This window comes from Fringilla coelebs (genome assembly GCF_963513975.1).
Source record: "Fringilla coelebs genome assembly, chromosome: 5".
Lineage (NCBI taxonomy): Eukaryota > Metazoa > Chordata > Aves > Passeriformes > Fringillidae > Fringilla > Fringilla coelebs.
In genome coordinates this window covers 49,650,644-49,674,843 of record NC_140033.1, presented here as the reverse complement: position 1 = coordinate 49,674,843, position 24,200 = coordinate 49,650,644, and the positions used below count along the sequence as shown (strand labels likewise).

Below are 24,200 nucleotides of genomic sequence, written 5' to 3'. Positions count from 1 at the left end.
TGTTCCCAGGAAGGGAGATGGAAGGGGAGCTTAGCTGGTCTGGGGTCTGATTCCTGATTTTGTAGGCCCCTGTCAGAGCTAATCTGCACATTAGGTGAGTATGAACATGTAAAGGCACATGAGTGAGGAACGATAGCTGCTATGTGGTTCTCAGAAGAGCTGGTGGACGTGGGAACCATCTCATAAAATGGTCCCTTGATACCATCTTTGCTCCTTTGGATGCATCCATTTTTCCAAGTAAAGCCCTGGATACCCCAGAGCCCCACTGCAGAAATGCTTCTCTGGTGGCTGACTTTTGGCACAGTGCATGAGAGAACATGACCTCCTTGTTTTGGTTTATTTTTAAACCCGTCTGCTGTAGTTTTGGCTGTTCCCATTACTTGGTATCAAAGCCTGGTCCTGCTCTGAATCCTCCTAACCATCTGGCCTCTGCAGTGCTTTTGGCAAGGGCCTTTTGCAAGCTCATGTGCCACCTACAGCTATTTAATTTTTTACCTTTTAAAGCGTCTTATGCTTCAGGTTCATTCCTGATTCCATTTAGAGATAGTGACTGTAAGCATCATAGGTTATTTTCCTCATAATTATTAGCTCCAGTGAATTCCCTCATCTTTCTTTCATCCATACCAGTCTAATGTTCTCAATTCTCCTTTTGTGGAAGGGTCTCATCAAACTAGAGCCTTGTGTTGTGCATTGCTGAATGCAATTCTGCTGCTTCCCTCTCTGGAACAAAGGGCATGAAAGAAACCTGCCATTCAAAATTAGCAATTGAAATTTTCTATTTAGAATTTTTAGCATTCTTAGTGATCACTGTATTTTTGTGCCTGAACAGGGGATAATCTAAAAATAGTTGATGACCAGCATGCTTGAAATTTCAATTTTTAAAGGGGGGAGCTATAAGTCTGTAAGCACAGACCAATGGCAAGTTAGTGAAACAGTTTAAGAAATGACTTTGACTAGGTCAAAGGTTCTCCCCACATTATTTTTCTTGCCTCTAGCACAAAATCCTTACTGACACTTATATTATTTTTAAAAGTAACATAAATGACATTTCTTTTTGTTTCTTGTGAGGTTTTAAAAGACCTTTTTCGCTGGAAAGCATGAGCTTCTGTTGCAGGAGCTTCAAGCGCCTCTGTGAGCGAGAGGGGTTGACTCTTGGACAAACCAGTCTGGGGTGGAGACGTTCATTTGCAGGAGCAGTGGGGAGCACATGGCCCCACCACAAGCCCCATTTACCGTTTCAGAGGGTCCCTCAACACACCAATGCAGCGTGCATCCTGGGTATGGATACAGAGCCTCAAGCACCACGTGGAATCAGGAGCCTGCAAGCCATCTGATGCCAAGCAGTCCTGTGTGTTTTGCAGGATTTCAGTACCCCAGCCGCTGTTAGATGGGCGTCCTGGAGGAGCTCTGGCATGACCTGCCTGGAAGTTAGTGGTTTCTCCCAAGCTCTTGTTCTTTGTCATGTATATGTCTGGTGCTCATCCTGGGCACTGTGCAACCCTGCTCGGTGGGGCTGGGAGGGACCCTCTGGCTCATGCAGGGATTGGCTCCAGCTGATTCCTTATTGATGCCTATCAGGTTAGAGGATAAAGGGATAGACATGCTGTTTCCAAACACCAGGGTGCTTGGAAACAAAGTGACTTCATTATAAACTTAAGACACCTTTCAGAAAGCTGGAAGGGGGATACCAGACCCCATTTTGCCAGCTGTTTGTTTTTGTTGCTGGGATACGTTTGTTCCCTGTCTGAGGACACGTTTTAACGTGCTGCTTAGCAGGGACAGTTAATTTTCAAGTATTAATCCAATTTTATATTATGCTTCTAAATCTCGCTGCTTTAGTGGCTCAGCTGGGGAAGCGGTGAGGTCTCAGCTGGCTGGCAGGCAGCCCGTGGAGCAGCCAGGGAGCGTCACCCCAGCCCTGGAGAGCGTCACCAGCAAATGGCTTCATACTCACGTGCCCACAGCTGCAGGCACTGGCTGCCCTGCTTTCCAGAGCACTGCCACGGAGAGGATTTGGCCACGGCCATGGCAGAGGGGAGGCATGTTCTGCTTCCTGGCAGCAGTGCACGTTCCTGAGGCTCCTGGGCCTGCTGAAGGCAAACCTTCACCTGGGAGTGAGCTTTGCAGGGCTTTGCTCTGTCACTGCAAAACTGTCCCATCTAGAGGACAGGCTCCAGATCACTGGAGTGAGAAGCTGCCATAAGGGATATAACCCATGGATGCTTGGTTGAGGAGCCTGGCTTGGGGCCAGGCTGCTGCAAGCTCTGCCTTTGAAGCTGCAGCAGGGACAAGCATATCAGCAAAAAGGTAAAGGATCAGCCCTCTTCAGCTAATGTTTGGGACATTACTGTAAGCATCTCTGAGATCCCCAGACATGAACCTTTACTTGGAACTAAGGAGCATCTCGTAATCCCAGCATTTTTAGCATTTCTGTGTGTGCTTATTTTTTTAAGCAAAGTGAGAAATTAAAATAGTCCTTACTGTCTTTTAAAATATATTACAGCTATGTAAGAATACAAATCTTTCAAGGCCATATCTCTCCTCACCCTGCCAAATGAAACACAATATAAAACTCTATTGTTTTGCTCTTGTGTTTCCTGTGCCTTATGGCTTGAACAATGGATCCTCTTGGCTGAAGTCCATCCCAGTAACGATTTAATTTGGGAACACACTTCACCTTTCTAAAAATAAGGAAAACCGAGAAGAAGAGCAAATAAGCTGTACTGAATAAAGATCTAAAATGACTTCTCCAGGATCTGAAATTAGAGAAAATATGTTATCCAAGGAATGCATAAAATAAAATAACATAAGCCTGCCTCTATGCAGCAAACTCTTTCCTGGCATTTTAGCCCTGTTCTACAGTCTGGACTTTTTCCAAAGAGAGAGCAACAAATCATCAGATATATATATATATATTTTTTTTTCCCCCCTCAGACACTTACTAAGAAACAGGCATACACACAAAAATAAAAGAATGTAGAAAACATCTACCCACTTCTTTTTGCTTTGCAGTGTTTTTAAAGCTTTTATCTCAAACTGTTACCCAGAAGTGAATGTCTGACCATGGCAAAACCAGAACCAGATAAATGGGACAAAAATAAATCTAAGGGCCTGTGACTTACTGAGGCAAGGTGTGCAATTGGTGCCTTTGCTTAGAAAAAGAAGAGAAGCAGCAGGATAGAGCAGCCATGTCCTTCTCAGGTGGTCTAGTATGTACATGGGACCAAACCATTCCTGATGCTGGAGTCCAGGATGCCCTTACACAAACCAAAATCCCATGTTCATGCAGAGAGTGCCTCATCCCAGCACACAGCAGGCAAAGGAGCACAAGAAAGCCTGAGGTCAGCATGTGCAGCTCAGCTCAGGCAGGTGGTACCACCAGCTGCAAGCCCTCTGCTCTCTGCCGACACTTCCCCTGCGGAAAACAGGGGCTGTCGTAGGGATGCAAGACTGCAAGGACAACAGCACTCACAAAAGCAGGGTCTCTGAATGGCTCTGTAAGCCTCCTGCAGCATGCAGCTGGTGCAAAGTGAAAAATGGGGTGGGGGAGGCCAGGGCATGGAATCTTACCAGTCAGGGACTAATGAGAAAAGTCCCCTACAAACCCAGCCATGGAGAAATTTGTTTGAAGAAATATGAGTCGTGCTGGGAATGAAGGTGGGCACAGACCAATTGTAAAAGTGCTACAGAAGCAATTTCAATGTGTTAGGTAATAAAACTGAGCCTCCTCAGTGACTGTCAGTGCAGCCCCTCACAGGACAGCAGCTCTGCTTCACACAGGAGACCACTCGCTGCTGACGGTGTTCGCACTGCAGGGATGGAAGGCTGGGGGTGTGAAAAGCCCCACTTCAGCTGCAGCGAGGCTGGGACCTTCCCCCTTTTCCCCCCGTCAAAAACACACCCTGAGCTTGGCTTCCCAGATCAGATATTTACTGTCCTTACTAAAATGTGGGTTTCAGCTCTAAATCAGGGATGCTCCTTGAAAGGTGGCCGTGCACCAGGGGTCTCTCCTCCCTCACCACCTGTCTTCCCACATGCACTCAGCATCAAAGCTCCTGGGGCTTCAGGGAATGAAGCCACGTGTGCCACCCTTGAGCCTCTGCCCCTCCTGGCTTGTCACAGCTGGAGAGCAGGATCTCAAATGCCATTAATCCCCATGACTGCTCAACAAAAGTAAAGAAACAGAGTTGCAATTAGAGAGAGAGCTGTTGAACGGGCCTGAGACTGCCAAAAGGCCTCCTACGAGGTCCATTTACTAGAAGATATACTAAAAATATTGAGCTCAAGCTCAGATACCATTGGTGGGTCACTATCCATCTTCCCCCTCGCATTTTAGAACTGTTTTCTGTCTCCTCTAAGAGACCAGCCTTCTGCTTCCAAGCACAGTTTGTGTCCCATCCCTGCACAGCCCCTCCAAGATGCCATTTGCAGCTCTCAGGCTCACATTCACCTCCCTGCTGCCCAGGCAGGGTTTGCTGGCTGGTGACAGGCAGCACAGGGATGTCTCCCTGGCTGGGAATGGTCCTGCCCTTGCAGAATAGGTGGTGGGAAGCCCTGAGCATGGCACTTGGCTCCCAGGAGCAGAGGCCGCAAGCTGGGCTCAGGGGCAGCCATTTGCTGGTTTTAGTGGCCACCAAAGCCTGTGGCAGTGGCTGCCTGAGTGGGAGGACTGGCTGCAAGCATGAGAAGACAGCAGAGGAGTGGCAGCTCCAGAGACCCCCAAGGAGGTGGGGGACAGGAGGGGACACCTTAGTCTTTCCAGGTAACAGCACAGTTACTGTGCCCTGTCACACATGCTGCCTTTGAAATTTCAAGCTCACTTGGTCATTTCGAGAAACAAAGGTTGTTATTGTTCTCCAGGAGCACAGAAAAGGTCTGCTCCCTCCTCTCTGCCTGCACCTGGCCCTGCCAGGGCAAGTAAATTCCCTCTTGTACAGGGATAAAAGCTGGAATCACAGGGGAACCCCATTCCCAGTGAGTCCATGGGCAACAGGGTTCTGCAGGCAAGGGGGCCCTGGGGCCCTCAGGGCAGCACAAGACTTTGGGGGGCTGGGTGGGTCCCACCAGCTGCGTGCAGCGGGTCAGCAGAGTTTGGGAAACCCTGGAGACGGGGATCCTGCTTCACTCTCTCAAGGCAGGGTTCAAAGGTACCACCCCCAGCGTGTCACCAGAGGCCAGGTGACAACAGCACTCACAAAAGCAGGGTCTCTGAATGGCTCTGTAAACCTCCAGGCACCTCCACTCGCACGGCACCTGGAGCGGGTCAGTCCCAGCTGCTCGGCCCTGGCGCTCACCCTCCTCTTTGCAAGAGAGAAGGGGCAGGCTGAGGCCCCTGTCCCGCAGCGCAGGCGTGGGCAGCCCTGGGGGACAGCGGGCACAGCGAGGGCTGTGGGCAGGGGCGCTCGAAGGGGCTGGGGCACTCAGAGACACTGCACAGGCTGGGTGGAGGAGCTCTCACGCAGCTGCTGGCAAGGGGCCCGGGAGCTGGCAGCCAGCCTGGGGGAAAGAACCGAGAGAAACACCAAAACAGGCACAACCAAGGGGCCGGGCTGGGGAGGGGGGCTCACGGAGGTGGCACTCCTTGGCTGCCATGGCAGGAGGGCAGCAGGGAAGTCCATCCCTCTCAGCCTGACCCGGCAGATCCCATTGATAGTGCACCAGGGGTTTGCCACATGTGGCTGCTCAAGTTTTGATCCAGAGCTGAGAATTTTGGGGACTGGGCTGACCAGCACACCTGCCCAGGGCTGACAGAGCCCGCTCGTGAGAAGGGAAGTATTTCTGAGGATTAACAACCCAAGGAGGAGGCAGGAAGCCGGGAGGAAGGGTCAAAGATCAATTTTCATTCTGGCAGCAGGTTAAGAGTAGGGAATGTGAACGCTGCCTCCGAGGACTTGAATAGCCCAGTATATGAACTGATGATCTGGAAAAAAAGATGAGCAATATACCGAACATTCTTAAAAGTTGACTCAAAGCTATCGACTCTTGAGGAGATAAAAAAACACTGAGTAAAATGCAAATGTGGCAAATGGGGAACACCACATATTTGCCAAGGATCAGCTGGGTATGTGCAAGGTCAGAAGAGGGAAAACAAATTGCACATAAGAATTACAAAGCTCCAGATGTTCTCTAGCAACCCAAGAAATAATATGGATGTCACACAAACCCTGGCTCTGAGAGTAGCTGCAAGTTAAAAAAAAAGCATACACAAAATATTAGCATGCAGAAGGAAGAAGGAGGGAATAATATGGAAAATATGATAATGCTATTATGTAAATGACTAGCACAGCCTCTCTGGGAATACTGTCTGCAGTTCAAGTAAGCCTTGCTCAGAAAGGGCTGATTAGGGGCATGGCAAATTTGCTCACAGAGAGATCAAAATGATTGGGGTTGTTTATCTCAGAAAGGAAATGAACAGGAGGAGATTGGCACTGAGCGAGCCAGTCCAGAGCTTCTGTTTTTCTTCCTGTTTAGTTCAATCACTGTCATATCTGGTGTTGCTGAGATTTGTGTGAAGCGATGTGGCTCTCCTCTGTCACACACCATTTGCTCCTTCTCTCACCCTCCCTTCCAGGGGAGGCACAGCACATTATGTTTTATATTTAGCTAGGACCTGAGGAGGAGGAGATGGCTAAGGAGAAATATATATGCCCCAGAGACGCCTCATAGTAGAGAAGGTGAGAATGGAAAAGTGGGATTTACACCTGGACAGTGGAGCAAAAAGTTCTGGCTTTGGGAGTCTCCTTCCATCAGCTCAGACAGACCCCAGAGAGGCTGCCAGCTACTGCCCTTCTCCCAGAGCCTTGAGGCTTCCAGACCAAGCCCTGGTCTGTGGGGGTTCCTTGGAGATACAGAAAAAGAGTTTGAATTTCGTACATTATTTTGTAAAAAGCATCCCAGAAGTCAGAAGTACCTTGAGATGCAGCATTGGAGCACTGCTCTCTTCCAGGGGAGGGTCAAGTTGGACATTAGGGGAAATTCCTTTGCAGAAAGGGCAATTAAACATTAGGGATGTTCTGTCAGGGCGGTGGTGGAGTCACCGTCCCCGGAGGTGTTTAAGGAAGGACTGGATGTGGCACTGGGTGCCATGATGTGGTTGTCAAGGTGTTGTTCAGCCAGAGCCTGGACTCCCTGCCCTCAGAGGTCTTCTCCAACTTAACGGAATCCGCTGTTCTGTCACCGTGGCGCACAGCAGACACGCTGCCAATTGAGGCTGGCAGCCCAGCACGCTGTGCTGCAGCACATGGAGCCTCCCGGGGCACATGGAGCCTCCCGGGGCACACGGAGCCCCACGGGGCACACGGAGCCTCACGGGGCACACGGAGGCCCACACCGCACATGGAGCCCCACACGGCACACGGAGCCCCACACGGCACACGGAGCCTCACGGGGCACACGGAGGCCCACACCGCACACGGAGCCGCACATGGAGCCCCACACCGCACATGGAGCCCCACACGGCACACGGAGCCTCACGGGGCACACGGAGGCCCCACGGGGCACACGGAGGCCCACACCGCACATGGAGCCCCACGGGGCACACGGAGCCCCACACGGCACACGGAGCCCCACACGGCACACGGAGCCCCACACGGCACACGGAGCCCCACGGGGCACCGGGAGCATCCCAGGCTAACGGGGTGGGCCGGGCGCGGGCAGCTCCCCTCCCGGCCGCCAGGGGGCGGCAGCGCCGCGCCGCCGCCGCCTCAGGCCCGCACGGCTCGCTGCCCGCGGCGCCGGCGCTGCCATTGGCGGGCGGGGGGGCGCGGCCCGGAAGCGGAAGCGCGGCGCCGCCGGGTGACCCCGGGAGCGGCCCCGGAGCGGCCCCGCGCGCAGCCCGGTGAGAGCGGGGCGGCCGCGCTCCTCCCGCGGGGCTGCAGCGGCCCCCGCGCCCCGGCCCGGCCGTTACCCCGCGCCGTTGGACGGGCGGCCCCGGCACCGGCACCGAGCGGGGCCCGCCCGTCGCAGGCGGCCGGCGGGTCCCTCGGGAAGGGAGAAGCAGACCCGGATCCCGCCCTCGGTCACTCCTCTGCAGGTCGCCCGCCCGCGCCGCACAGCTGTCCCCCATGGCCGCGTGGTCCCGGGAGGCGGTGCTGACTCTGTACCGGGCTCTGCTGCGCCGCGGCCGCGGCCTGCGCTACACCGACCGCGATTTCTACCTGGCCTCCATCCGCCGCGAGTTCCGCCGGAACCAGGGGCTGCAGCGGCTGGAGGACAAGGAAAGGCAGCTGGAGAAGGGGCAGGCTTTCCTGCAGAGCAGGCTCGGGGGCCTGGTCTAGTCATTCCCTGTAGCTCCCCCCGGTCACACGTAACTCCCTCTTCTTCCCCAAATCCCCTCGCCAGCCAGAAGAGATGATTGACACTCACTACCCACCACTTTCTTGAAGAAATCCCGAAGGTGCTTCCACAGGCACACCAGGAGGGCTCTCCTGTTCTCTTCACAAATGCATTAGGTCACAGGTAGGTCATCTACAATGATATAAGCGTGTTCTTCATAGTGCTGTACAGTGAGCTTTGTGAAAGTGTGGGGTTTGTTCTGCTTGGGGGTGACAAGTGAATGTATTCTTGGTTCATCCAGGCAGGAACATTCATGCTGGTTTGGCTTTAAAAAAAAGGGCAGTTTTAAACCACCCCAATCAGGCAGGCAGGCTCAGAGCCTTGGACACTGACTCAGAAAACAGACCTAAAGTCACAGGGCAGGAGTTTCTTGGTGTTTTCATGTTGGTTCACTGGGGATCCCCCTATGGCTAGAGTGATGGTAAAGTGTGTTTTACAGGATCACAGAATCATTGAGGTTGGAAAAGGCCTCTGAGATCATTGAGTCCTATCTTTGACTGATATCCACCTTGTAACTAGAACATGGCACTGCCTGTCACATCCAAGTTAAACACCCCCACGGATGGTGACTCCATCACCTCGCTAGGCAGCCCATTCCAATGTCTAATCACCCATTCTGTGAGGAAATTTCTCCTGATGTCCACTTTGAGCCTTTACTGGCACAGCTTGAGGCCATGTTGGCCTGAGTGACTCCTTAAATTTAAATCTCAAGGTCAGGTTAAATGGAAATTTGAGGACACTAAAGTACACATGTAAGAAAATATTCATGTCAGTGTTTTACATTATTTGTCTGAGAGTCAAACCCACCAGCCTCGAGGGCAGGAATAAACATCAAATGAAGGCAAGGGAGCTGTTCCTTTTATGATGTGTTGCGGTCTCTGCTGTTGATTCTTTGATGTCTTTGAAGTATCTGGGATTGGACACTGTTCAGAAATTAATCTGTGAATGGAAGCTCTGAGACTGCCTGTCAGTTCTTGGGAAGATTCCACTTTGTGCCAGACAGTTGACCAACCCTGTATTGCCTTGTCTGTGAGCAAGCACAAATGATGAGAAAAATATGTGAATAGTTAGAGGGTTGTCTTGGTTTGGGAAGACAGGTGCCTGCTAAAGAAGGTAGGAGCCTGCCCTGAAATAGAGAATGCAAACCTTCCTCACCCCTCCAAATTGCTATGAATTTTAAATTAAGGGGCTCTTGGGCAAAAGATATGGGAGCAGAAAATAACAGTTCTTTAATAGGGAAGGAAAAAAATGAAAGGATAAAATAAAACAATGCAATACACTAGAACAACACTGACAGAGTCAGAACTCAATCTGACACCCTGTTGGTCAGGGTGTTGGTAGCAGTCCAGTTGGAAAATGGGCTGCAGCCCTCCTGGAGTGTCATTCTGTTGGAGCCGGGGATCCTGTAGAAAAAGGGTGTACTCTTCCACAGATCCGTGGAAGTAGAGGCAGCTGCTGTTCCTCTGGGGAATCCAGTGGGAAGCCCTGCTGGTGTGTCAGATCCTCCAGATTGTATCTGGGCAGCAATGCTTGGCTCCTCCCTCTGGGTGGAGCATCTCACCGTGGGATGCTGTAGTTCTTATCAGCCGTACAGTGACATTCAGTAGCCTGTTATCAGCGGATGTCCCCTGCCCTAGGGAGGAGTGGTTGTGATCACTCAGGGAGAGAGATAGAGAGGATTGCCCACTTGACACCAGACAACTGCCATACAGGTGGTAGTAGAATACATCTTACCTTGCAATCTAAAAAAAGGGTTTTACTTAATATGCAGGATTTTATTGCAAAATACTGTGGAAGTAACTTCTACTTTCTTTCATTAAACCTATTCAATTATTAGAAACCTCAAATTTGAATGCGTTCCCTCAGGCATTGCTGGGTCAGTACTGTCCTGGCACCCCTGGGAACAAGCAGCAGTTTGAGGGAACGTTATTGGAGAGGATGCAGGATTGTGTGGTCCCTTCCTGGGGTAAAACCCGGGGGTGTGAGGTGTGGGAGGAGGGGGTGAACCGTCATTTTGTGCCGCCGTGTAACTCCCGCTCCTCACAGGTGCGATGGCAGGCGCTGGGCAGCGCAGAGGGAAGAAGGATGACAACGGCATCGGCACCGCCATCGACTTCGTGCTGGCCAACGCGCGGCTGGTGCTGGGCGTGGGCGGCGCCGCCATGCTGGGCATCGCCACGCTGGCCGTCAAGCGGGTGAGAGGGAGTGAGGGAGGGCCACAGCTGGCACCGGGCACGGCTCCGCCAGCGGGGTGCAAGCAATGGGCACTCAGTGACTCAAACTCTCCCCGGTTTAGATGTACGACCGGGCAATCAGTGCTCCCAGCAGCCCCACTCGCTTGAGCCAGTCGGGAAAGAGAAGCTGGGAAGAGCCAAACTGGCTGGGCTCCTCCTCACGCCTGCTGACCCAGGACATGAAGACCAGCCTCAGCCGCTCCCTGCAGACCCTTCCCACTGATCCTTCAGCTGCAGACACTGGTAAGAGGCATGGTCAGCCTCCTGCATCACAGAGTCATCCAGGCCTATAAACCCTGCATTCAGAGGAATGCAGAGGAAGGAAATACCCTCTATGGCCTCTGGATTTTTATGTTTTTGTTTTAAGCAGGTCCACTGGTAACTTCAAAAATCAGAACTGACATTGGGAACTAGTCAGTAATGGTCATCTATTTGCACTCCTCATTCCTCTTATGACTTCATGGTGTTAAGCTTTAATCTCCCTAATTTTTGCTCTTTCAATCTGAGTATCTAATCTTTCCTGATAGAAAGCTATTCCATTTGTTTCAAACACTCTGCTGCCTTTCTTTGGGTCATTCCAGTTTGCTTGCATTTTTTTAAGGGGGGAGTATTCGAGCTGTGAATGTACTAGCAGTTTGTAACAGTATTTCCTGTATTATTGCTACTGTTTTCCAAATAATTTCTGGATCATCCTGTTTCCCTGTTTAGTGCTGCTTATCACTGTGTTTCTCTTCAATAGTCTACAGGAAGTGTCCTGTAGTTTTCTTTCTGAGTGGGATAACAGTAATTTAGAATCCAACCATGTTTTGTTACATGTGTGATTGGTTCTTTGTTCTCAATGGTTTTACTTTCTATTCCTGATCACTCATTTCAGGAGATTTATACTTGGAGATTTAAACTAAAAATCAGAATCAGGCTATTAACTTGATTTCCAGATTATTTTAAAAGAAGTTGTCTTTGGGATGGCAATAGTTTTTCTGCTGAGGAAAAATTAAAAACTAGACAGCTGTGTTAAATGGGTCTAGACAATTTGATTGGAGTCCCCAAGCATATGGGCTGAGTAATAAAAGCATTGATGATGGTGTCTTAAATTCTTCAATTACACATAAATTAAAACTCAGTATGGAAAAATAATTTTTTTCATAAATAGGCAATGAAATCGACTTCCCTATGGTTTAGTGCATTATTTCTTTTACATGAAAAAAGCTCAAATCTGTCCAAAAAAGCTCAAATCTGTCCAGTGGGACAAGAGACAGCAGCTGCTTGAGGCTAGGATAGATGGCTTTGTGTACAGCTTGGTCAGCCATTCCTCATGTGCTGTGTGGCCAAATCATCTAACAAATCATCAAACAAAAATTGGCAACAGCCAATTGCTTTAATGGGGCCACTAATTGGCGATTTCTCCTGCCCCCCTTAGGTATCACAGCCCTTCCAAAGTTATCTTAGATCTGTAATTCCCCTTTAATTCTCATTGTTAATTTCTGAAACTCTTCATCCATGTTAAGAGAAATCTGGAATGGATGGGAAGCATTGATTTATTTCTTTGGGAAACCAGTCAGAAAAAAAGGGACCCTGAGAATCTGTGCAGCTCAGACGTTGTTTAGTAATGCAGGTACAATGTAAACCTTGTGTTGCTGCATTGTGCCTCTGAGTGGGCTCTCTGGTCTTTTTGCAGTGAAGGTTTCAGTGGGAGTATCACTGGAGCTCTGACGGCCTGAGCTGGCATGGCTTCAGGATCTGTCAGCTCATCATGTAATAACTGCTGATCGGACTCCCAACAATTATTTCATTTCCAGGTGGCGCAGTCTTCTCTGATCTCACATGCTAGTCAGGACTGGGTTTGGCTGGTAATTTGTAATAATCTGTTTCAATGGTAAAAACTCAAAGAGATCATGATGGTCGTTCAAAAGTGTTTTATTCACTGATCTGGCATCACACTGAAAGCTTTTGAACTGGTAACAGTACTGAATTTTTGATTAAATTGAGCTGAGATATTGCCCACGTAGCCATTAAAATTACAGCCTTGTACACAGTATTAGTCTGGCTAAATTTCAAATCCAGTAACTTGTTTTCATCCATTTTGATGCTCTTACTAGTATGTTTTGAAGTTCCTCAGCACGCCCCTTTGGAGTGGTAGCTGTGTAAAGCCTGCAAAATGTCTGCCAAAGGCTTTTTGAGAACTGGGAGGCCGCAGTTCCGCGGATTCTATTCTGCGCAACGCTTCGCAGCAAAATCAGCCGCAACCTCAACAGTTTTCCTTCTGTCTTGCAGACTTCTTTCGACCCACAAAGCCTAAGCCATCTGCCAAGAGGAGTCAGGTGGAGCTGAAGAAGTCCCGCCTTCGCCTGTCCCTGCAGGAGAAGCTGCTGGCGTACTACCGGCGGCGGGTGGCGATCCCGGCGGACGAGCAGGCTCGGGCCAAGCAGGCGGCCGTGGATATCTGTGCGGAGCTGCGCAGCTTCCTGCGCGCCAAGCTGCCCGACATGCCCCTGCGGGACATGTACCTCAGCGGCAGCCTCTACGACGACCTGCAGGTAACTCCTGGGCTCCTTGGTCAGGAGCCTGAGCACACAGGGACCTTTCAGGCTTCCCTGATGGCGCTGCTGGCTCAGCACAGCATTCCTCAGTAGTAAGGCCCCTGGTGTTGCCTTTCCCACTGTGGAGGCAGGCATTGATTTCCACAGTGCTGTTTGAACAGGCATGACCAGGCTGCTCTGTCATTGTCTGCAAAGCCTTTGCTTTTTGTTTTGTCCTTCTTGGTTTCCCCTCTGTCTCTTCTTTTAGTTGTGTTTTTCTTGCTGTTTCTCCAGTACATGTTTGTTTTCTCTCCATCCCTCTGTAACCATCCAAATACATTCCCTTAGAAATGTAAAAATACATTCCCTTAGAACTCACATGTATTCACGTAGGTCTTTCCTACCCTTTTTTTTTTTTTTTTTTTTTTTTAATGCATGACAGACCTGGATTGGACAGCAGTCCCTTCTGCAGTATCTCCCTGATGGCAAGATGCCCATGGCTATAGTGAGTGATTCAGAGGCACACTTCTTTGTTTGAGTCAGAGCTCCAGAATGGAGCATGGAATGTCCAGTGAAACTTAGACCTGGGGTCTTAATCACATTGATGAAAAGGGATCTTTAACGACCTTTTTCCAAACAATGTAGCAGACCAGGTGAGGGCAGTGTACCTAGCTGTAGCACTGGATTACTAAACCATGGCAACTTGTCAAGAAACTTAATACTCTGTCTCCTGTTTAAATTGTGATGTTGCCATGCCCTAGGCCAGCTGCGCCTCACAACCAAGGAGCAGACTTAAAGCAATATGTGGCAGAATGATTCATCTATATGCAGTCCATGTCAGGTCTCTAAATAGTACATACCACATAAGTACTAGCTTCAACTTTACCTTGGAATTTTCCCACTGATGGCTGGAAATAGTCCTTCAGAATGCCTTTTAACAAAGGGAGGCTGGGAATCCCACGCAGAGAGGAGAACGAGACAGCTGAATCCTTATTTCAGGTTCCTTTGGACAGAAGGCTATCTAAAGGTGGTGAATAAAATGAATGTGGAGAGAGAAAGCTTATTCTTACTGTCTTTTCTCTCTTGTGAAAGGTAGTTACAGCTGACCACATCCAGCTCATTGTACCTCTCACGCTGGAGCAGAACCTGTGGTCGTGTATCCCCGGGGAGGACACTATCATGAACATTCCTGGCTTCTACTTGGTGCGTCGAGAAAACCCAGAGTACTTTCCTCGCGGGAGCAGCTACTGGGACCGCTGTGTGGTGGGAGGTTACCTTTCCCCCAAAACTGTAGCAGACACCTTTGAAAAAGTTGTAGCTGGGTCCATCAACTGGCCAGCAATCGGGAGTCTCTTGGACTATGTGATCCGTCCAGCGGCTCCCCCAGCAGATTTGACTCTGGAAGTCCAGTATGATGCAGATCGGCATCTTTTTATTGACTTTCTACCATCCCTGACACTGGGGGACATCGTCCTCGTTGCCAAACCTCACCGACTGGCCCAGAATGACAACTTGTGGCGACTGAGCCTGCGGCCAGCGGAAACGGCTCGCCTCCGTGCCCTGGACCAGGGGGATTCTGGCTGCCGCTGCTTGTGCCTCAAGATCTTCAAAGCAGTGTGCAAGTTAAACCCAGCCCTGGGACACCTCACTGCCAGCCAGCTCACCAATGTCATCCTGCACCTCTCCCAGGAGGAGTCCGACTGGTCCCAGGACATGCTGGCTGACCGCTTCTTGCAGGCACTGAAGGGGCTGATCCGCTACTTGGAGGCAGGTGTCCTCCCTAGTGCCCTGAACCCCAAGGTGAACTTGTTTTCAGAGCTCACCCCCGAAGAAGTGGATGAGTTGGGCTACACCCTCTACAGCTCTCTGTCGGAGCCAGAGGTCTTGCTGCAGACGTAATGGGGCCTTACCTAGGGAAGTGTTGATAGGGTTTAGCCAATGCAGACTTTGATTACTGCGAATTATGTCTCCTCCACTTCTCCCTGTCTCACTCTCTCTCTCTCTTCACCACTCCCCCCTTTTGGTTCATTAGTAATTCCTGCTTTGGAGTTGGTGCTCCCACTGAATTTCTTGGTGCTACTGGTCCATTTCCACCATCTCTGCCCCAACAGGTACCCATTGGCTAGGGAAGAGAAGCTAAAACTGCAGCTCTGAGATCTTCACATAAATTCTGCTGAGTTTTAAGTGTCTACCAAAAAAATAAACCAAACTATGCACTTCTTTCTTCTGTAGTACACTTACTGCAGCAAACCCTTTTTGGTCTGAAGAAGGTGGAACTGGGCTGGTAAATCCAGTGATGATTTTAGCAGACTTGCACTGAGGTTGTTTAATTTCCTCCAGCCTGATTTTGCCCTATGTTTCTTTTTCTCTGCTGTCCTACACTGTCTCACTTTCCTTTCTTTTATGTCCTTTTGGCCCAGTCATGCAGGGCAGACTGAGTGAGATATTTTGGATAGGGTTCTTTTTGTATTTCTGAGTGGATAATGATTACACTGGCAATATTTAGGGCTGTAGAGCTTGAAATTGGAGAATTCCCGCAGCTCCTGCTCCCATGGAGCCTTCTCATCCTTTGCAAGCTGGGTTCAGGATTAAGGGCCAAAATTTGTCCAGTCTGCTGCAACACAACATCCTGTACAGGCAATTCTTGTTGAAGATGCCATGGGGAGGAAGGAACCTTTGTGGTCTGTGTGATGAGGCTGAAGGAGCAGAGCTTGCTGTTCCTGCCTAGCCAGATCTGCTGCGAATGGCCTCAGGAGTGGAGAACAAGGCAGCTCTTCAGTTGTCTGGCCTAGAGGAAGAGAGGGTGATTATAAGGGAGGGGTGGGAGACACACATGGGAATGGGGATTTTTTTTTTTTCATCTTTCCCCCAAGAGCTTATGGCTGTTTTGGTTTACAAGAGACGGAAACAAGACTGCATGCCTCAAAGGGCTTTGGAATAAGCACACACAAGCCAGATTCTCACCAGCTCTAAAGGCTGTGAAGGTGATAGAACTGAACTGGTGACATCAGCAAGCTTCTGTCCCATACAGTGGTATTAGGGTACATATACAAAGCTGGCATTTAGGGATATATATTAGCTTTGCCATCTGCTCTGTGTGCTTTAGTCTCCTCCCCAGAAGTGAGGCTGTCCATCTCCTTCCTCATTCCCATGTATTGACTTTCCAGTGCTCCCATTTTACAAATACTCTTAGAAAGCTGGTGAGGGCACACCTTCCCATTCTTTCTGTTTGGACCTGTTGGCAGTGCAGTTCTGCTCACTCCTGTCTGTGGCTGCTCTCAGGCTGTAGACTCTTTATACTCGGAATTAAGCCACCTGCTGTCTTCAAAAAGTGGGAGAGAAGGTGTCCCCCTAAGTGTGGAGCTCTGTGTGTATCTCAAAAGACGAGCATAAGTATTGTTTCAGAAACATGTTTGCCTTTTCCCTGCTTTAGGAGCCTTTTTTCACCCTTGCTGTCCAGCCTCCTTAGCCAGTGGAGAGGAGTACTGTAGCAGCAGAGTTTGGAGGGAGCAGGAATCCTTTTTTTCCTTTTCTCCTCCCTTCCTCTCAGGACTTCCCCCATCTTTGACAGAGAAGTTTCAGGAGGGGAACAACGGAGGGAAGTCTTTCACCCTGGGTTTTTTTTAGAGGCAGTGCTGGTGAGGTGAGGGAGGGAGCAATTTCTCGGACAATCCGTCCATTTTAGCCAGTGTGTCAGATAGCATTCTGTATACAGTGATAACGCAACATTGCATTTTAAATTATTTAATCCTTAGGGTACTGGTATTTTCTAGACTGCCAGATGTGTACTTTGGAGTCTGTGTGTGTATATAAAGTCTATAGTCTATCAAAGGTTAACAGGAATCCCGTTTGTATGACTTTGTGTTTTGTAAGTTTTGCAGCAGTCAGTGTTGTTCAACTGTTGATTGCTCTTCACTCTGGTTCCCAGATTTTTTCCTTCTTCCTTCCCTTGCCCCCCACTGCCTTTCTGATGTCAGCCTTTCTACCCTAAAAGCAGACAGATGAGACTTGGAGCCTATAGGCTATTGGGGGGAATTCCCCTTGTTTTTAATTACTTGAAGGTCAACAAAAATATTAAAATACCTGGGTTGTCAGGAGTTCCCCCAAAGCTCATTTCTTCAGTGTGATGTCACCCCTGACTTGGTGCTGAGTCCAGTACTGTGGTCTTCACATTTTAACAGCAGTGTGGTTGGCAATGATCAAAACTCTAGATACAGAAAAGGTAAGATATGACTTGAGAACAGTTGTCACATACATATCTATATATATAATTTTTTACATGAATGCTTTTACTTCTTCCTGGCAACCTAATGAATTAATATTTTATGGCCATTTTTTGCTGCTATTGAGCTCAATTTGTGTATCAAATGGAGACTGAAGCTGCCTTTTTGCCTTTTTCGTAGACTCTGCTCCACTTCACTTGCATCAACCATCTCCATCATTTCTTCCCTTCACTTTTGCCCTCCTCTGAGCTAGCCATGAGCCTGTTCTCAGGAGGCAAATGATCACTTCCTACAGGCAGCCACCACAGCACGCAATAGCTGCCCTGGCAGTGGCAGTCTTGACAAAGGCCAAAGATGTGATGGGTCACAGGGACACTGCAACTAGGAAAATATTTTAAGAGCAGAGTCAGGTATAAGAGGCAATAGAAGCAGGGAAGAAGGTGTAGGGAAAGTATGCAGGAAACAACCACTAATGCTGCACCCAGCCTTTGGGTCAAACAGAATGTTGCAGAGTCTTTGAAACTGGCACCTTTCAGTATTAAATGCAGTACATGTGTTGATGTACAGCCTGGAGGGCTGGCTTACTTGCAGGTGGGCTACTTCCTGGTCAAATCTCTAGCACAGAGCAGGAGAACCTAAAGCTGAATGTGAAAAGGGCAGCTCCAGGCCACCTTCCTGGCAGAGCAGCTCAGACAGATTGATTGTAAGAGGCCCAGGGTATGCATTGGGCTGGTGGCTGCCTCAGCTCCAAGAATGTCTCCCTGTGTTCTGCTCTAGCTTAGCTCACACAAGCTTCCCATGAGATTGTCAGTCTTATTCCCTGTAACCACAGGGTGAGGACCAACTTGCTCAGCTGTGGGTTTCACTGCTGCTGAGTTCCACTGCTAATCTTTCAAGTCAGATGGATTTCTTTTCTCGTGTTTAAAAGCAATTATGGAAACAAGAGGCTGCTTTCTGCCCCCTGGCAAGCTGCCATCAGGGCCCTCATTCTTAGCATGTGGGCACGAAGTGAGAAGTGAAGAGATGATGCCTCATCTCTCCCAGGCCTGGAGGCTGTGGATTTGCAAAGGGGAAAGTCCAAGTGCATGATCTGTGACAGAGTGTGTGGAATTCTGAAATAAAATTACTTTCCACAATAACCTGGTTGTCTCTGGCATGTTTATAAACAAAGGAACATCTCTCTCTGCTTTCATCTCGGTGCATTACCTTCATGCTGATATAATTCTGCACCACACCAGTGCTTGGGGACTGACTTGCCCCTTGGTGATTCACTTGCTTTCCCTTTGCAGCTCTGGGCACTCAGCACTTTGCAGCTTGTCTCGAGGGAGCAATCAGCTGCCGCAGCAGCGTCCTGCCCCTGGCAGCTTTCACGCCAGTCACAAGATGATGTGTAATTGTGGCGCTGAGCCTCTCCTCCTCTCCCCGGCAGGCTGCGTGTCCACACAGGCACCTGCTTTTCATGTGGCTCCCCAGACTTCAGAGGCTTCCGTGCCTCTGGAATATTAAACTTTCCTCTGCGGGCTCCCCCACCCTTGTTCAGTCACGCCCTGGTTTTTGTGTGCCAGGCCTCTCCCCTCCCAAGTGCAGTCCTTTCTTATCCAGGCATCAGCCTTGAGGCAGCGAGGAAGCTGCTTTGCCAGAGGCTCTTGTCTGGTGTGGTGAAGTTCCTTACAGTAAGACCCAGTTTTATGTGCCTGCTTGGGAAGGTGGAGTGGAAATGTTGGATGTCAAATAACATGTGAAGTCGTGCTGCTTTTGATGGGTCCCAGGATTCTTAATTCTTGGAAGACAGGCTACAGTGGCAACATTGTCCTGTAAGACTTGTCTTAATGAGGACTCTGTAATTAACTGTTTTAGAGGGTATTTTATGATACAAAGGGAGTCCACATCTCCAACTTTTTTTCTAATATCCCTTGCCTGCGTTGCTTTGCTTTTTTTTTTCCTTTAATCTGTTCTGTAGAAACAGATCAGATGAGATCAAGCACATTTCATGCCATACAGAGTCTTACAGGAGCAGCTAAAATAAGCTGCTCTGTGAAATCTCTGACAGGCATTATCCCCTCAAGTTAAAGCCCCTGGAATGCCTGGAGCCTGCAATACATGGTTAATAGATGCAGCAGTTTGCCCCTGTGCATAAAAGCTGTCCTGGCATGAATAGGGAGGAAAGATCAAAAGATAAGTGTCTGTTTAATGTAAAGAAGAAATAATTGAGTGGAGTGATGATAATTATTGCAAGTATGGAAAAAGTTGCTACAAAGAAGAAGAGCACAAGTAGTTCTCCAGGCTGCAAAGACTTAGAATCTCTTTTGTTCTTAGCCTAAGGAACAACACCTTAGGAGGAAAGTGAATTTTGGAATAAGCAAAATATCTTGCCCACTTTGTTATATAACCACAGTCCTGTCCCAGATATTAATGTAGCTGAGTTTACATTTTACTTATTTACTTTTGTATCTCTTAATTTCAAAAATAAATACATAAATGCTAGCCTATTTTTTATCTAATCTTAAACTGGGGAAGAAAGGATGACTAAACCCCAAATCTGAGATTATTATGCTAAACTGTTGAACTGCATTAATAATGTTTCTTTTTTTGTTCCCAAATACTTAGTTGCGTACATGGTTTTTTAAGGTTTATTTTAATATTCTAAACTTTAGAAAAGCTGCAGACAGCTGCTCCTTTTTAAATTTAGTCTCATATTAAAAAAAAAAAAAGCGCCTCTTCCAACTTTTAGTTTCAGAGAAAAAAAGAGGAGCCTCTTCCAAATGAGGAAATTTTCTTCCAGATAAGATATGTTTGCTCACTACCTACACTATTCAATGGCTCCAGCATGGCTCACTGAATCTAGGACTGGATCTTGAAATGTGGGGCTTTACCCACAGATGCAGCAAGGAAGAAATGGGAGATTCTACCTCCTACCAGTGAAACCCAGTATTGGCTTCCAGCCCCAGGAGAACTGCTGCTGTCCAGACTATCAGGCAATTGTTTGAGATATCTGGATTTTATCTTCTTTATCCTTGTCAGGCTGAGTTACTACCTGAGTTTATGATCTGAAGGATTCAAGAAATATCCTTCCCCTACTTTTTATTCTTTTTTTCTCTCTCTCTCTTTTTTTTTTTTTTTTTTTTGTAACATGCAAACCTTCTTAGAATAGGTTTAATGTCTCTTGCACAATCAAGGATAAAATTTATACTAGCATACTTTGAGAAGGAGAGCATTACTCAATTACTCACAAGTGAAGGACACAGAAATGTGCTGGTGAGCAGGCTATTACAACTTTCTTTACGGTCTGTGATCCTGTGGAATAATCTTGCAAACAATAAGGCAAAAGAGGGAGGTAAGACCAATGGGTAAGGCAGGGAAGATCTGAAATCACTCTGTAGATAGGAAACGTTTTTGTCATTTTACAAAAACCAAAGAGAGTAGGACACAGAGTTTGGCTCAAGGAACTCAAACTTCTCGTCATCTTAAGCTTTGCTAAGTACTCATGCAGAAGTCAGTTCTGAACCAAATCACATTAAACACACTAAAAGTTAGATTGATTTTTATTTTGCTGCCCTGGTTCAATTTCCCTGGCTCCTGTGGCTAAGTAGTTCTTTGATCTGTCTATTAACAAACAGTGCTAGGCTTCTCAAGGGAAATATATATATATATTAATTCTAAGCACATCCTTCATGAAAAGCCTTCTCCATACAAATAAAGGACAAAAGTTGCTCACTTGTGTTACTTGTTTTGTTTAGGATTGTTAGGCAACAATTCCTTGGCTTCAGTGCAATTCCACCTTTCCCCTTCCTCTCTCTGTGGAAGAATTGTCACTGTTCTACAGAAGCCCAGGGATGACGCTGTCCCATAAGACATCCCACTACAAGGATCCCAGTCCTGTACAACTCTCTTGTCTCATTGTGCTCAGCATTGCAAAGGACAGGCCTCAGAGGCAGCAGACACGAGGGCACAGATGGCAAATGTTGGACTGTGTTGGCTCTTCACCTCCCACAATGGGCATTACTTCAAAACTCCTAGGGCCCTGGTGGGCTCTTTACCTCCCTTGAAAGGCAGGAAGCAATTGTTCCTGGAAGCACTATGGCAGAATGACATTTTTGCCTTCAGATTCTTGAATTCATTTAGCACAGGGGACCTTGGAGACAGTAAGTACCAGCACTTATATGAATAATAAGATGTGAATCATACTTAGCTGCTGCTTGTTTGCAGCACTGTCAGAGGTGTGCTGCAGCCAAGGCAGTACAAGGCAAGGCAGTCCCAGAGGCTGCAGAGCTGCAGCTCCCATGGTGCTTGTTAGAGAGCACGCTGGCAGGGGCCCAGCTCCCTGGCACTCACAGGGAGGCTGGTTTCTGCTGAGGCAAGGACGTGACCAAGGCACAAACCTTCTCTTTTCCAAATCACTGCCTTTGGTTGTGAGAGAGACAGTAGGAAGCACCCAGCACTGCTGCCTTTTCTTGAACAAGGAGCAGTGAGCTTATGTTTTGGGCTAGGAATCTTTCTCCTCTCTTTTTATTTTTTTTTTTTTTTTTTTTTTTTTTTACTTTTGTTGGGTTTGGGTTTTTTTTTCATTTTCTATGTAAAACAAGATAATGACTGAAGAATGATGCATCTTCAGTCCATCACTTTGCACTGCCAAGGAGGATGTTTGGTGTCACCAGCAGACTGGTGACTCCCAAGCTTTGTGCCCTGGGACAGATTTACCCTTTTGTGAGCCTGCCCTGCCTAGGGGAGACCTGTATTTCTGATAAGTGCTCAGCATCCAAATGTGTATTGCTGAAACTGCATGACAGGTGAATGGCTCAAATGCTACCTTCCTGAATAGCACCAGCATTGCCTCAAACCCAGAGATGTCTCCTCCAGAAGCCAGGACAGGGCCTCAACAGTCTCACCCTCTGTGCCTCCCCAGCAGAGCTGGGCTGCTGTGGCTGGCTCCTGATAGACCTGGGTAAGGTCTCAAACCAGTTCTCTCAGCAGTCAAGCACAGAAACCTCCTCCCATTAAGAGAACTGCAAACCTCCCTCACTAGGCACCAGAGCAATGGCAGCAAGAGGGCAGGTGGGTTGAGAAGCCGTAGCACCTACTAAATATGGTACTTTGGCTACAAAGTCTTCTTTGGGGACTATTATCCAGCCTGCCTATGGCCAGACCACCTGTAACACACCTGAGGAGGCCACCCGTCAGTCCATATACAAGTGGAGGGAGCAGAACAGGCTCAAAGTCTTCTGAAAGAATCTTTCTGACATAATTTGCCAAATCACCTAACAAAGAGAGACAGAGACCTTAGGAGGGAAAATGGCATTCCATCAGGAAAAGCTATAAACTCAATGGTATCACAGTTGTGTCAACATCCGCCAGGATTTTTTCTCTCCTCCTTTGTAAACAAATACATATTAAAACAGTACAAAGTCTGCTGGTAAATCACTGAGAAGCTGCTGCCTATGGAGAGTGGAAAATTATTACTGAATAATGGCTGCAGCATTCCTCCCCAGGGACCTGGGCAGCTACAGCCTCAACAGTGGCTTATCCTCAAATGAGTTTCAGAGCTTCATCTGAACACTTGTTGTGTCAGTGCTCTTACTGAAGCTCCTAGCCAGCACCAGAATCAAAGAGATCTCATCTCACACATCCCCAAAAGATCCCTCAAACCTTCCCACCTGCTCCAGCTGAAGCTGCTGGTTTCAGCACTGGGTTCAGGGGTGCGGTGAACTGCTGGGCTGGTACAGCAAGAGGCCCTGGTGCTGGCTGCTCTGAGGGGCACTGAGACACTGAAGGAGAACTGCACTGAAGTTAACTCACTCACTGGTGTCTGGGCTGGGACGCTGCAGTCTCATAATCTGTACCTGCTTGTCCGGCCTCAGCTCTTGCTAACTTCACACTGGCAGAAAATGAGCAATGTGCATTGTCACTGTCCTCTTCATCCTCTTGCACAGAAGGGCACAAGACACCTGGCACGTGTGACTCCAGCAGATGCTGATAACCTACAGGTACATACATTTTGATAGACACGGAGCACACAGTCTGCAGGGGGGTCGCATCAACTACAGGCCCATGAAGAACAAGAGTTGACATGAAAAGTGTTTCTGTTCTTCTATTGCTTGGATAACTGGAAGGCTTTTGTTTGTGTGCTAAACTGAGCCCATATGTGCTAATGCACATAAAGGATTATTCTTGACCCCCAAGTCCTTTCATCAAAATAAAATAAGCTGGACAATGAGACAACTAGAAATATCCCATAATGGTCTGAACAAAAGTCAGCATCCCCTTCTCTCCCTCCTTCACACATATTTTTTGCTAAACATCATTTCCAGCCAGTTGTAGCTTTGCTAAGGAAGCTCATGCTTGGGCAAGTTACAACTCACCTCCCTCCTACCAGATTTGCACAATGTTTTTACTTGTGGCAGCTGGCCACAACCTGGCTGATTCTGAGTAACTAAGCCTCTGGAGACATGTTATTTTGTGAGCTATCAGCATGTGCTTGGCATGCCCAAGTTTGTTCAGTAAGAAAAATGTAGGTGGACAACCAGGGTTGTTTCTATAACTGTGTGAAATAATTGAACTGTAAGTTGCAAATGTAAATTGCAGATTTAATCCTCTTTTTTATTAGTCTCATTTCTAATGTCAGGGATATTTACATAGTAGGATGGAAACAGAAGACAGTGAGGGAGTGGGTAAGCAGTGAATGATTTATTAGAGATTCCATTTGGTGTACTAGTCCAAAACTAACGAGGAAGAGCATATGGATAACTTATTTTGTATGTAATAAAAAGTGGATGTTAATACCTCCCAGCCTGATCTTTAATCATATATATTTGTTTTTTGATCTAGCTTTAAAATGGAACATCTACAAAGCAATCCCTAAAGAGCTTACAATGAAAATCGCAGAAAAGATCTTTCGG

At 48.1% G+C, this 24,200-nt stretch overlaps 2 protein-coding genes across 2 annotated transcripts; both read left to right on the top strand.

Annotated features, from left to right (window-relative positions):
- Nucleotides 1-7,806: 7,806 nt before the first annotated feature.
- MIURF (mitochondrial elongation factor 1 upstream open reading frame) lies at nt 7,807-8,433 on the top strand. The gene has a single exon (XM_084205344.1). It carries the CDS (start codon nt 8,064-8,066, stop codon nt 8,274-8,276), a length of 213 nt encoding a protein of 70 aa, XP_084061470.1. The 5' UTR covers nt 7,807-8,063; the 3' UTR covers nt 8,277-8,433.
- Nucleotides 8,319-18,435, top strand: MIEF1 (mitochondrial elongation factor 1). Its single transcript, XM_084205343.1, has 5 exons — nt 8,319-8,457; nt 10,381-10,529; nt 10,631-10,811; nt 12,840-13,102; nt 14,177-18,435. The coding sequence occupies exons 2-5, from the start codon at nt 10,386-10,388 to the stop codon at nt 14,981-14,983; spliced, it is 1,395 nt and encodes a 464-aa protein (XP_084061469.1). The 5' UTR covers nt 8,319-8,457; nt 10,381-10,385; the 3' UTR covers nt 14,984-18,435.
- The last annotated feature ends 5,765 nt before the right edge of the window (nt 18,436-24,200 follow it).

What these genes read in the sequence shown, in the direction of transcription:
- MIURF (XM_084205344.1), top strand. Translation starts at nt 8,064, where the DNA reads ATGGCCGCGTGGTCCCGGGAGGCGGTGCTGACTCTGTACCGGGCTCTG.
- MIEF1 (XM_084205343.1), top strand. Translation starts at nt 10,386, where the DNA reads ATGGCAGGCGCTGGGCAGCGCAGAGGGAAGAAGGATGACAACGGCATC. An exon ending in CCACGCTGGCCGTCAAGCGG is followed by an intron (nt 10,530 to 10,630) that starts GTGAGAGGGAGT and finishes TCCCCGGTTTAG; the next exon opens with ATGTACGACCGGGCAATCAG. An exon ending in GCCTCTACGACGACCTGCAG is followed by an intron (nt 13,103 to 14,176) that starts GTAACTCCTGGG and finishes CTCTTGTGAAAG; the next exon opens with GTAGTTACAGCTGACCACAT.